This window comes from Podarcis bocagei, assembly GCF_964188305.1.
Source record: "Podarcis bocagei genome assembly, chromosome: 17".
Classification (NCBI taxonomy): domain Eukaryota; kingdom Metazoa; phylum Chordata; class Lepidosauria; order Squamata; family Lacertidae; genus Podarcis; species Podarcis bocagei.
In genome coordinates, this window is record NC_138143.1 from 2,683,974 (window position 1) to 2,697,879 (window position 13,906).

The 13,906-nt window shown below is 45.6% G+C and overlaps 1 protein-coding gene across 11 annotated transcripts in view; it reads right to left on the reverse strand.

Annotated features, from left to right (window-relative positions):
- IQSEC2 (IQ motif and Sec7 domain ArfGEF 2) overlaps positions 1 to 13,906 on the reverse strand; it is a 168,143-nt gene that overhangs the window by 33,185 nt on the left and 121,052 nt on the right. The window contains exon 1 of one of the 11 annotated variants that reach the window (XM_081177327.1): positions 10,183 to 10,296. The exons of the other annotated variants lie outside the window; for them this stretch is intronic. Within the exon in view, the coding sequence (XP_081033453.1) occupies positions 10,183 to 10,247 (65 nt within the window). The 5' untranslated portion in view covers positions 10,248 to 10,296. Of the gene's footprint in view, positions 1 to 10,182; positions 10,297 to 13,906 lie in introns of those variants that run through there. 11 annotated transcript variants of the gene reach the window in all.

The following is a 13,906-nucleotide window of genomic DNA, read 5'->3' on the forward strand; positions in this document are numbered from 1 at the left end:
CCAAAGTCGCAAGAGATTTTGAGAGAAATAAAGTTATATCAAGTACAATATATGAAAATGATGAATCAGGAAATAGAATGGAAAATTAAACAGATGAGACAAAAGACATTTGAGTCGGCTAATAAATATGGCAAATTGCTGGCCTGGCAAATGAAAAAAAGACAAAAACTCAACACTACTATAAATTTGGAAGTGGAAGGAAAGAATATACAGAACCCAGTGGAGATTAGAAATTGTTTCCAGAGGTATTTTAAACAACTATATACACAAGGATAACAGAAAGAAATTGATATAGATCGATTCTTGAAAATAAATGGACTACAAAAAATCTCTCAAGAAAACAAGCTAATGCTGAATTATAAAATAACTGAACAGGAGGTAGAAGGTGCCATCCAGAATATGCAATTGGGTAAATCTCCAGGGCCGGACGGTTTAACTTCAAGATACTATAGATCCTTGAAAAATTGGATAATACAACCACTAAAGGAAGTTTGTAATGAAATTTTGGAAGGGAAAAAAGCACCAGAGTCGTGGAAAGAAGCTTACATTACACTTATACCGAAAACTGAGTCTGAGAAGACACAGCTTAAGAATTACCGCCCCATATCTCTGCTTAATGTGGATTATAATTTTTTTTCCAGATATTTTGGCTAAAAGATTAAAAAAAGTACTAGTGGAAGAGATACATAAAGATCAAGCAGGCTTTCTCCCGGGCAGACACTTGTCTGACAATACGAGAAATATAATTAATATTTTAGAAAAATTACAAGTGAACATTAATACTAAGGCAGTTTTGATATTTGTGGATGCGGAGAAAGCTTTTGACAATATTTCCTGGAGTTTTATGAAGAAGAACCTACAGGGGATGGGGGTTGGTCAAGGTTTTAGAAATGGTATAAGTGCAATATATTCTGAACAAAAGGCCAAACTAATTGCTAACAATGTGGTGACGGAAGAATTTAAGATAGAGAAAGGGACACGACAAGGTTGCCCAATTTCCCCACTGCTTTTTATATCGGTCCTGGAGGTCCTCTTAAATATGATTAGAAGGGACCAATTGGTTAAGGGTATACAAGTCGGAGCCAAACAGTATAAATTGAAAGCATTTGCAGATGACTTAGTATTGACATTACAGTAGCCAGAATCTAGTACTAAAAGAGTATTGGAACTGATTCAAGAATTTGGTCAGGTCGCAGGATTTAAGCTGAATAAGTCAAAAACCAAGGTTTTAGAGAAAAATCTAACAGTGATTGAGAGAGAGAGGTTTCAGAAGGAGACAGGTTTAACATTGGTTAAGAAAGTGAAATACCTGGGGGTTAATATGACAGCTAAGAATGTGAATTTATTTAAAGATAACTATGAAAAATGCTGGACGGAAGTGAAAAAAGATGTAGAAATATGGTCAAATTTGAAGCTTTCATTGCTAGGCCGTATCGCTGCGATAAAAATGAATGTATTGCCAAGAATATTGTTTTTGTTTCAAACATTGCAAATTTTGGACAAAATAGACTGTTTCAAGAAGTGGCAGAGCGATATCTCTAGATTTGTCTGGCAGGGCAAGAAGCCCCGTATAAAATTTAAGATATTAACAGATGCTAAAGAAAGAGGTGGATTTGCCCTGCCAGACCTTAAACTTTACTATGAATCAGCCGCATTCTGCTGGCTGAGAGAATGGCTGCTTCTTGAAAACACAGACATTTTGGATCTAGAAGGTTTCAATAATGTATTTGGGTGGCATGCATATTTGTGGTATGATAAGGTTAAAGCACATAAAGCATTTAAAAACCACATTGTCAGGAAAGCATTGTTTAATGTCTGGACAAGATATAAGGATCTACTTGAAAACAAAACCCCAAGGTGGTTGTCACCGATGGAAGCGAAGGCTCAGAAAAAGCTCAATATGGAGGCCAAATGGCCAAAATATTGGGAAATTCTGGAACAAGAGGGAGACAAATTGAAATTGCAGAGCTTTGAAAAACTAAAAAACAAAGTGTGAGATTGGCTTCATTATTATCAAATAATGGAGGCATACAATCTGGATAAGAAAATTGGTTTCCAGGTGGAAAAATAAAAATTGGAAACAGAACTGTTAGATCCCAAAACTAAGACTCTGTCAAAGATGTATAACTTGCTGTTGAAATGGAATACTCAGGATGAAACGGTGAAATCTGCTATGATTAAATGGGCACAAGATGTTGGACATAACATTATGATGGCTGACTGGGAACGGTTATGGACCACAGGTATGAAGTTCACGGCATGTAATGCCTTAAGAGAGAATATTATGAAAATGATATACAGGTGGTACATGACACCAGTCAAGCTTGCAGAAATCTATCACTTGCCCGATAATAAATGTTGGAAATGTAAAGAAACTGAAGGTACATTCTTTCACCTTTGGTGGACGTGCCCAAGGATTAAGGCTTTCTGGAAGATGATCTATAATGAAATGAAAAAGGTACTTAAATATACCTTTCGGAAGAAACCAGAGGCCTTTCTCCTGGGCATGGTTGGCCAATCGGTGCTAAAGAAGGATAGAACTTTCTTTATGTATGCTACAACAGCAGCAAGAATACTTATTGCAAAGTATTGGAAGACACAAGATCTACCCACCCTGGAAGAATGGCAGATGAAGGTGATGGACTATATGGAACTGGCGGAAATGACTGGCAGAATCCGAGACCAGGGAGAAGAGTCGGTGGAAGAAGATTGGAAGAAATTTAAAGACTATTTACAGAAATACTGCAAAATTAATGAATGTTAGAATGATGTCGGAATGAAGTTAAGTGGTTTTAGCAGCAATGTTACAAAGGGGTATGTAAAAATGGATTGTTAACAGGTGAGAATCTAAAGTTATAATATATTAAGATAAAGGATTAAGATAAAAGCAAAGAGGGAAAGGATTTGCTGAATTAACTAACTGAACCGGAATACAAAAAAGGGAGGTGTGAGGAGGCAGTGGCGTAGTGTGGGGGGTGCAGGGGGGGCCGGCCGCACCGGCTGCAACATCTGGGGGTTAGGGTTAGGGGGTGCAAATCCATGGGTTAGGGGGCGCAAATCCACGGGTTAGGGGGCGCAAATTACTTGCCTTGCCCCGGGTGCTGACAACCCATGCTACACCACTGTGAGGAGGTCAGGGAAACAAGGAAATGAAAGACAAGACATGGAAAGATTTATTTGTATTTAACTGTTTTTATTTTTCTGTATTTTGTACTTTCTTTTTTCTTCTTTTTCTTATTTTTGTAACTTTTTCTGAAACTTTAATAAATATCATTTTAAAAAATAATAATAGAAGAACGTGTCCAATGGATTCAATCTCATTAGAGTTGCATGGGCATAAAGTTTGTTCAATTGGGATGTCATGATATCTGCCCTCAAGTAGTACTGAGGGTAGTACTTAGGGAAGCTTTTAATGTTTGATGCATTACTGTATTTTAATATCTTGTTGGAAGCTGCCCAGAGTGGCTGGGGAAGCCCAGCCAGATGGGCGGGGTATAAATAAATTTATTATTATTATTACTATTATTACTGAAGGGAGAACATTAAAAAATGCTCTGGAAAAACCCCAATGATGTATAGGGTTATCCACTGCACTTAAGTAATTTGTGGGATGAGGTTCATGTAGAGATTTATAGATTTTAGAAGATCGTTTACAATCATTTTGGAATTCTATGTCCCAGATTAGTTCTTTAATTATATTTCTGGCCCTTCCCATTTCCAGACTTAAAAGATATTCAGGAGAAAGGCCGTAAAAGGACAGTTTTCTTGTAATGCCCTTCCACTATTTTGTTCGATAGTCATCAACCAGCCTCAAAGGGAGCAGCCCAGTTGGGGTCCTATTAAGTCCTAGCCATAAAGGGTGGGCAGCCCACAGCCGCTATGATAACTACCCTGGGACCTGAGGGGCCTCAAACTGACACCCACTCACCAAGCGCCCCTTTTACCCACAACTGCTTTCTGCCACACACAGGCATGATTATATCTGCCAGGTCTCCAGCTCATATAAATAATGGGTTAGCTGATTCCACAGAGAGAAGGAGAGAGAAAATACATAAGAAGAGGCCAAATTGCTCCCTGAGGTCTTCTTAAGTCTTGAGAGGCTAGAAAGCATAAAGAATATACGTGCCAGATGGGGGGTGGAGAAAAGCAGAGACGGAGAGATTACCAGAGAATGAATTTAGTCCAGCTTTTGCATTCACTAACTGAACCCTGGTGAATGAGGTGTGGATTGAGGAGAGAGAGAGAGAGAGAGATTCACAGGAAATATGCACAACGGTCATTGTGAAAACCCGTGAAGCATGCAGTATGCTATCAGAAAGCTCAGCAGCAAGCATCATATGCAATAAATAATTATAAGCATGATGTGCCAGTATTATCAAGCAAAGCTTCCCTGGATAGACAACAGACTTGGGGGGGGGGGGTTTAGAGAAAGTGTTGCACAAGATTCATTGACCACTGTGAGGAAAAAGGACAATGAACATGTAGCACCCTGTAGGAAATCACAAGAGTGTGGGTTAACAGTCCAATGTTGCTCAAAAGAAAAAAAACATGTTCCTGTGGTAGGTGTGCTACATACAGTGGTACCTTGGTTCTCAAATGGCTTAGCTGATGAACAAATCTGCTCCTGAATGCCCAAAACCCAGAAGGAACAGCAGGTTTCGCTTGAGTGCAGGAAGCTTTTGCAGCCAGTCAGAAGCTGTGCTTTGGTTTTCGAATGGTTTCAGGAGTAGAACGGACTTCCGGAATGGATTAAGTTCGAGAACTAAGGTTCCACTGTACATCATTTTGATAAACACACACACACACAGAGAATGCTTTTAAAAACAAAATGATTTAAGTTTTGCAATATGAACAATATTACTTTGTTTCGTAAAAATAACGCACACATACTAAAAAAAAAGCCCCACAAACTCCCAAGAAATCTAGAGGAATGATAGTGAGTGTCCAACAAAGAGAGTACTGTACAGAGCAAAATATACTACAGAGAAGCTAAAAAACACATACCATCGTGGAAACCAAAGAGAATGGACAAGGTGCCAGCAGGCAATGTAACATCACAGCCTCCATCCTGACCCTCAAACAATGGTGAGTTTGGACTGTGCCAGAGACCAAGGAACAGAACAGAAAGCGGTAGAGGCAAGGGCTCCTCTTTCCCTCCTTGTTAAGCCTTTGTCACCAGCTGAAATAGAAGCTTGGAACTCTGGTACGCTGGGCAGCTGCAAGTTCAAATCTCAGCAGAGCCCTTTTCTGTCTTCTCCGGGTCAAAGCCGGAGAAAGAAAAGACACTTCCTTGTCATTAGCACCAGGGTCCAGCACATCCTGCCTCAATACACCTTCACATTTCAACATATTCAAGCCACACTCTTTTCTACCAGATTTCCGGGCTGCATCCCAGCTAAAGGGATTTCCATTCTCCGGTCCTTTAAATGTGCTTCCTTTTCTCCCCCCCCCTCCCCGCCCCGCAAAGGTTTCCAACCAGAAACTGAACGTTCCTTTACTTCCTTGTCTTCAAATGTTATGGGGCTGAGAGACATCAGCTGCTGCAGCTGCCCACCCTGGAAGCGGCTGCATCTTGCTGAGAGTTGAAATTCCATATGGCTGGGCTCCAGGCATGACAATTCCCCTTGGAGATGAGATGGAATGCCATTTGTCAGGTCGACTTCCTTGTTCTATTGCTAAGGGATGCAGCGGAGGGAGGGGCACATCTTGGCTCCCTTTGCTGCCCCTCCTTGAGCTTCCGGTCACACCTGCTAATAGGGTGCCATGCTGGAATTTATAAACTCTAGCCAGTGCTGCCCTTCCCAAATCACATGGTCTCTCTTAGAGCCTTTCCAGACAGCAATAAAACCCCTATTTTATTTTGCCACCCCAAATCCAGAACCAACTTTACCCCAAATAGTGTATGGTTCGGGGGGGGCATACTTTTGATCAGTGGGACAACTGAATGTTTGCTGCTATTTGAAAACATGATAATGAAGAAGTGTACCAAAATATGGGCCTCTCTGCTACAGGGGCACAGCCAGAATTTCTGTGGGGAGGGGGCAGGACTTTTGTTAGAGGAGGTGGGACTTTTGCTAGGGGGGCAGAAGTGATGTGATTGGTCAGTTAGTTTAGTATTTCTATTGCTTTACTTGATCTAGTGGGGCAGCTGCCCCCTGCCCCCCCCCTTGGCTACACCCATGCTCTGCTACCAGGCAGCCTTGTGGGGTTCACCTTTTTCGTTATATTGCATGAGATATCCATTATAAAACAGGAAACAGTCAAACTTCTCAAGACTTTTAAAAATGATGTTGGGAAACAAAATGATGCAATAGGACATTGGGTCTTTAAGCAAAGTAATAAGAAATGCAAGGTGACATTTAAGCAATCAAATTCCACATTGCATTCTACACAGGTGCATTTGCTGGGGATAGATAAAATTGCATTTCCCCAGAATTGTGGCTTGCATGCTGGGAAAAGGAGATCTTCTTGCAACAGGTGTATTGTCAGTGGATGCCTGGATTGCATTCTGTAACTGTGAAACAGCTGCCTCAGACAAATAGAGTGAAAAACAAATGACCACAAAGACAACCTCCTCTCCTCTGAAGTCAGGCACAACTGCTGAAGAGGGGCAAAAGCGGAGCTAGGTTAAAACCGCTCAGAGGCTTTGCCAAAACAATTCCTCACTAGAGTTTTTATTTATTTTGCATATATAATCTCAATTTCCAATATTTTATTTGAATTTCTTGTAGAACACTAGGTTTATTTTTCATTTATTTAAAAATATAATTAAAAGAAACAAGCAAAGTTTGTTTGAAAGAAAGAAAGAAAGAAAGAAAGAAAGAAAGAAAGAAAGAAAGAAAGAAAGAAAGAGAAAAAAACAGTTTGCCTTCCATCCGCTTTGGCTGGTGGCCCAGCTACGCCCCTATCTGAACAGGGAGAGCCTAACTTTTGTTGTCTATGCTCTGGTAACCTCTAGGCTGAATTACTGCAATGAATTAGATGTAGCTCAGTACCCTGGAGATGATTTGGAAGCTTCAGCTGGTGCAGAATTCGGCGGTTAGGTTGCTCCCTGGGGGCAAAATGGTTTGAACATATTACACCAATCCTGGCCCAACTGCACTGGATATCAATTAGCTTGTGGGCCCAATTCAAAGTTCTGGTTATGACCTATAAATCAGCTTGGGGCTGCTATACCTCAACGACTGCCTCTCTCCTGACCTGGACCTTGTGATCATTACCTGAGGCCCTTCTTTGTGTGCCTCCTCCATGAGAAGTCCAGAGGGTGGCAACATGAGAACGGGGCCTTTTCTGCAGTGGCTCCCCAGTTGTGGAAGGCTCTCCCCAGGGAGGCTCGTCTGGGGCCTTCATTACATATCTTTAGGCACCAGGAAAAACCTTTCTCTATAACCAGGCCTTTAGCTGTGAATAACATTCTATGGCTTTTAAAATGTGTTTCTCAGAGGGCAGTTATTTGGTTTGTTTTTGTTCGATTACATATTATGTATTTTGTGTTCTCATTTTGCATTTTTATGTTGAGATCTTAGGATGAAGGACAGTATACAAATTTAATAAATAATAATAATACTTATGAGAAGGGCTATACATATTCTTTGCCAATATAACTCAAACTCTTGAACATCAAAAGCTGAATTCTGTAATTTTACTGCAAAGGACTATATAGGAGCTGTAATGTCACTCCTGGGATTTATATTCAACCACGCCTCTGGTTTCTGATTTCAGCAAGCACTGCCAACACGCTTTAAGGATGCCATTATTATTATTATTATTATTATTATTATTATTATTATTATTATTAAACTGCCCTATACCTGCAGGTCTCAGGGCGGATCAAAATATAAAATTACAATATAAAAACACAAAATACATAGTCAAAATATAAACAGAAACTGCCAAATCTTCACAAACATGAGGACTAGATTGTTTTCCCACCCCCTTATGAAGGTTAGGATTCTTACGAAGCCACACCCAAACCCACACCCTGATTTTTTCCACTGTATTTCTGCTAAATTTTGGCATACTTGTACATGCACTCTTCTTACAAGTATGACCACCACATTTGTCACCAGATTAAGGGTGGGGGGTTACACTGCAACCATGAGGAAAGTCTGTAGTCGGCAAAGTTCAGTCATGTGGACAGGGACATTTTAAAATGTCCCCACTACTCAGTGCTTTTTTTCTACACAAAAGGGGTCTGGAACGCAACTCCCTCAGAAGACCCACCCCAGATTCCCAAGAGGGAACCAGAGGCTGCCTCTGTCGGGGGGCTGGTGGCACGCAGCTGCCCCCCCCTTCAGCTGAGCAGTTTGCCCCTCTCAGGTGACCTGGAGCAACCAGGGGGCTTCCTCAGCGGAGGTGAGGCTCCCCTGCATGTCAGCTGTTAGCTGGGAGGCTGAAGAGCCTGAGCAAAGCCCTGCTGCCCCTCTCTGGAGCCCAGGGGGGTCTCCTCACCTGCCGGAGGGGCAGCTGGGCTTTGCTCAGGCTGGTCAGGTCCCTCCCCCAGTTCTGGGGCCCGGCAGAGAGGTGCCAGATTGCAGTTCTGGCGAGTTCCACCTGAAATAAGCGCTGCCACTACTGGCTGCAAAATGTAAGGATTCACACCACCACATGGGCAGACGCCATGTTGAGTTTAGAAGCGGAAAGTTGTCTACAAGCAGAGACATGCCAAAATGTTATCCCTGTAAAGTAAGGGACCCAAATCCATGTTGGCGATTGTGCGTACAGAGGAAGGCACAGCTGTCATTCCAGATTAATTAATGCATAGTAAGAGGTTGTGATGGTAGGTGGTACCATGGCTGTGAAGGTGGGGGAACTCAATTGGGACAAAGATGAAACCTATTTCATGACTGCTGTAGTGCCTGAGAATTTAACTTCTCCACCCAAATCTGTTTCTCCCTTCACGGTCCAAGTTGGGATCTCATCCAGGTGTGAGGTCTTCAAAAATTCTTCCTTATATCTTGGAACCCAGAGTGAGGACCAATTCACTCATACAATTAATATTAGCTAACTAAATGGAGGGAGGCCCACATGACAACCTAGCCTGAGTGCAAGCCCTGAAGGCCAAAGGGAGGCCAAGCCCAGCAATGGAGCTAAAAAGAAAGGGGAAAGGGAGCCTGTGGATATTTGCAAAAGGCATTCAAAGACCTGACCTGTGGAGAGTTGAGGGACTGACTGATGTTCTTGTTATTACTTTTATACCCCACCTTTCCTCCAAGCAGCTCAAGGGGACACAAGTGGTTCTCCCCCTCTTCATTTCATCTTCACAGTAACCTTGTGAGGTAGGCTAGACTGAGAGGCAGCGTCTTGCCTCAAGACACACCCAGTGAACTTCATGCCTGGGTAAGGATTTGAACCCTAGCGCTACCTGTTTCCGCTGGGATTGCCAAGGCAGAAGGCAAGGAGAGGGATCCAGAGCCAGCAACAGGAGGAGCCAATTCAGTGTTGCTCTTTCCCCATCCACCCTCCTGCGGAGTTCGACCAGAGTGACACGGAGACCAAGGAAGGGGGGGGGGGCAACCAGGCCTGATGGCAGAGGGGCAGGCAGGTGGGGGCAGGCTGGGGTTGCAGGGCAGCCCCCCAGCAATAGTCTCAAGGTTCCTTTGTCTGCTGAGAAACCCAAGGGAAATCCGGAGGAAAGAAGGAAGGCTGTTCCAAACAGGTGATGGGCACAGCGGTGGGGGTCAGCCACTGAGTGCAGGGGGGGGCAAGGGACATTCCTGCCCAAGGGGCATCTTCGGGGCGTGTGGCTCCAGGAGGGGATAAGGGGATTCCTGCAGAATAAATGGAGGGGGGATGGTAAGGAAACTACTCAGGAGAAATTATGTGGGAGACCCGTATGAGACATCAGAAAGGTTTCCTTCTAAGATCATTTAAGAAATTTTAAAATCTGACAAATTGTGGGGAGGGGGGGATGTGAGAGGCTACGAAAGGGGTATTTCCTGGATGGGTGGGCATCACCCAGTGGGGTATCGGAGAAAACTCCCCCCCCCCGCGCGCAACATTTAATCCGCTGAAGGCAAAAGCAGATGGGGAGCGGGGAGTTCCCTGACGAAGAGGACTGATATTGGGGGGGGGGGGGGAGGCGGCGGCATTTCTCTGCCGGCTGCAATATTCCCCGCGCTACTTCAGCCCCCGCGCAGCCCGGGCGAGGCGGAGGCCGGGGGGCCGGGGGGGCGCACTCACCCGCGCAGGAGCTTGTGCTGCAGCTGCCCCGGGCGGCGCTCGGACGAGCATTGCAGGCACCACATGGCCGGACCGGCGGGCGGGCGGGCGGGGAAGCGCCGCGGGGTCTCAGCCGCCGCCGCGGTTCCTCGGAGCCCCCGAGCAGCAGCGCCGCCGCCGCCGCCGCTCCTCCATCCCTGCCTGCCTGCGTGCGGCGCGCCAAGCCGAGGAGGAGCCTGCGCCGCCAGGCCCGCCCTCCTTGCCTCCCCGGACCCCCAGACGGGCGCGCCGGCTCCGCGCTGGGGGGCGAAGGAAGCCCCTTCAGCTCCGCGCTTCTCCGGCGGGCGGGCCCAGGGAGGAGCCAGGCTTCGGGGTTGGGCGACCCCCCACCCCCCACCCCTTTGGTTCGTTCTCTCTCTCCTTCCTCGGGAAGAGGATTTCGGCTAGGAGAAAGTTTCTAAGAAAGAATAAACGCCCGCCTGTCTAGCTGGTGGCTGCCAGGTCCCCGAACCCGCTATGCCACCCCTGCAGTTCTGGAAAGCTCTGGCTGGGGGATTATTATGATTAATTAATTAAATTTGTATACCGTCCTTCATTCATAGATCTCAGGGCGCTTCACAGCAGAAAAGTACAAGATTAAAAAAGCACAAAATATATAACAAAAGCAAGAACAAAAACAAACCAATAACCCCACCCCCTCCCACAAGACATTGAAGGGGTACTGGATGTTAATCAGCCTGGTGGTTTAAAAATTCACTTTGCACATCCACAGGGACATCTTCCAGCAATATAGGCTTCTCCACTGTAATAGCTTAAGAAAGCTGCACTGGATCAGACCAGCGGCCTTTCTAGTATAGATAGCATCCTGTTTACCACAATGGCTAACCAGTACCACAAGCCAGACAAGAGCGCACAGCACACTCTTCTGCTTCCCACCTCACCAGCACACTGCCTTTGTCACCAGAAACAATGCATAGCCCTCATACCTAGTAGCCACCCATGGACAGCCTTATCCTTCAACAATGGGTCTAAATTCCTTCAAGGTCCTCACTACATCTTCTGGTAGCCAGTTGCACAGTTGAGCAATGGATGATGAGAAGAGGCACGTCCTTTGGTCTCCCTAAATCTGGCAACAGTCAGCTCCCCTGGATGACTCTAGTCTCTACTTTCTCCACTAAATTTAATATACCTCTATCATGCTTCCCTTTACTCAGCTTTCAAACTAAAATGCCCCTAAACCGCTTCCTTTGTATTGAGACAGAACAGGCACCAATATTATTAAGGAAGTCAGTATGTGAATTTGACATACATGTCTAATTTATTGATCTAGTCAGCTGTTTGTAACAATTGTCATTCAGCCCACCCTCTCTTCTCAAACCTGGAAATGGGTTGTCCCATCTTTTCAGTTTTTGAATGGCCCCTCTTTTGACAGAAGCTTAAAGCACAGAAAAGCAGCAGATTGATGTTTTCTCCTAGTGCAGGAAAAGCTCTGCATGCTAAATTTTTACCTGTCAGGCTGCTACAAAAGGTAGAAGCACAAAAAGATGGCAATCTTACCAAGGAAAAGTATAGCCCAAGCATCCCAAACTGCAGCTCTCTTTAGTAGTCTTAAGCTTTGTTTTGTTACATCTTGTTTCATTGGGAGACACTGCACCGGCTGAATTTCTGTGGTATTCAGGCCTTAAACTGCTGTCCTATTGCCAACTGTAGAAAGCAAGTGGTGATGGGAGGGGGAAGGTACATGAGCAGCTAATTAGGGGGGAGATATGGTCAACAGCAGTCTCAGGGGGCAAATTTTGAGACCCCCAAAAAGCAGCAGGCAGACAGATCTGACCACGGGGCACATCCCCTGCAGGAAGCCCCTGACAGTGCATTTGCACAACACTTGTTCTTGTGCAGGAAAAATGGAGAATGCACTCCCTGTGAATGAGTGTGTGTTTGTGTGTGTGAAGGGGAAGTTGCCATTTAGGCTGTCTTCCTCAAGCACCAAAATGTCTGGGGTGAGGGAGCTCCCTCAGATAGGGCACGGTTTAATTCTCAAATCATGCTAACATTTTTGGCAAAATGGTAAGTTGGAGGTCATAGGTCATACACTTCAACAGGTAACCTTCCAAGCTAAGCCAAAATGCTGAGCTCATTTTCCCTTCCTCATTCATTTAATGCCACCTTATTTACACCAGGGAGATGATGGGGAGAGGGTTGAAAAGGTAGCCTGACAAGCTTCAATTTTGGGGTGGGGGAAAGAAATAATCTGGAACACTATACCAAGGAAACCATCCTGCAGAGAACAGCCTAGGCTAATCCAGACCACGGAGCCAACTACACCAGCATCCTTGTATTCAGCAGCATCAGCAGCCAGCCCATTTGCCTCTGCAGAAAGTCCACAAGCAGGAAATGAACAGGGTAACTGCCCTCCCCTGACTCACGGCTTCCAGCTGCTGAAATAACAAACATTCTGCTAACTGTGGTGGGGCTTAGAATCATAGAATCACAGAGTTGGAAGAGACCACAAGGGCCATCGAGTCCAACCCCCTGCCAAGCAGGAAACACCATCAGAGCACTCCTGACATATGGTTGTCAAGCCTCTGCTTAAAGACCTCCAAAGTAGGAGACTCCACCACACTCCTTGGCAGCAAATTCCACTGTCAAACAGCTCTTACTGTCAGGAAGTTCTTCCTAATGTTTAGATGGAATCTTCTTATTAAGTAGTGGGTTGACATAGCAGCCGGCACAGCGATTTCTTCAAGTAGCTCTTTATTAAGACAAGCTGGAATAGAACTGACTGCGAACAGCTCAGCCGGCCTGTATTTATAGGCAGCCGGCTGTCAACATTGTAACCACAACAGCTCAGAGTTCCCGCCTAAACTAACTGCCGCGGACCTGAGTGAAAACTATCTACAGACCTGAGTGAAAACTATATACAGTATCCCCTGTTGGCCCAGGGTGAAAACTACACTACATAACACCCCTCCCCACCGAGATAAGGCGTTAGGTACAATCGTAATGGTTTCCTTATATACAGCACTACGCGTAATGGTTCAATTAGGCACAAAAGCATAACGGTTACATTCCCATACTTAGACCAACAGTGATACCTGTCCAACAACGTAGTCCTTTAAATAAGTTGGGCGCTTGGAAACTCTGCCAGACTGCCGGGGACTGGTAGCCAAGTCCGGAGGGCCACACAGTTCTCGCTGAGGCTGTGGTGCGACCCTAGGTGGCGTTGGAACCAACTCCCCTGGATCCGCTGCTGTGGGTGGAGCCTCCGCAAATGGAGTGGTCTGAGTCTGTTCTGAGACGGCTTGGTTCGGCTCCACGCTGGCAGTTTGCGAGGGAGGTGTAGGTGGGGCCTCGCCATCTGTACGTGTCTCTTCTGGAGCCGCAAGCGCAGTTGGGGGCACCTCGGTAGTGTCCAAGTCGCCAACCCTGCGCCTAAGCTGGTCTATGTGCCATCGCCACAAACGTCCGTCTTCGAGTGCCACCTGGTACGAGCGAGGTCCAGTGACTCCCACTACTGTGGCTGGCACCCAAGGGATGTCCCCCACATAGTTCCGGGCAAAGACCTGGTTTCCTGGGACAAATGACCGTGGTGCGTTGGCACAGCCTGGGGGTTCAGCCACGGCAAAGTCTGGGTGTAGCCGGTCGAGCGGTGACCTGAGGCGGCGGCCCATAAGCAGTTCAGCAGGACTCCTCCCTGTGGCCGCATGAGGAGTGATGTGTTGCACGAACAAGTATTCGGCGACCC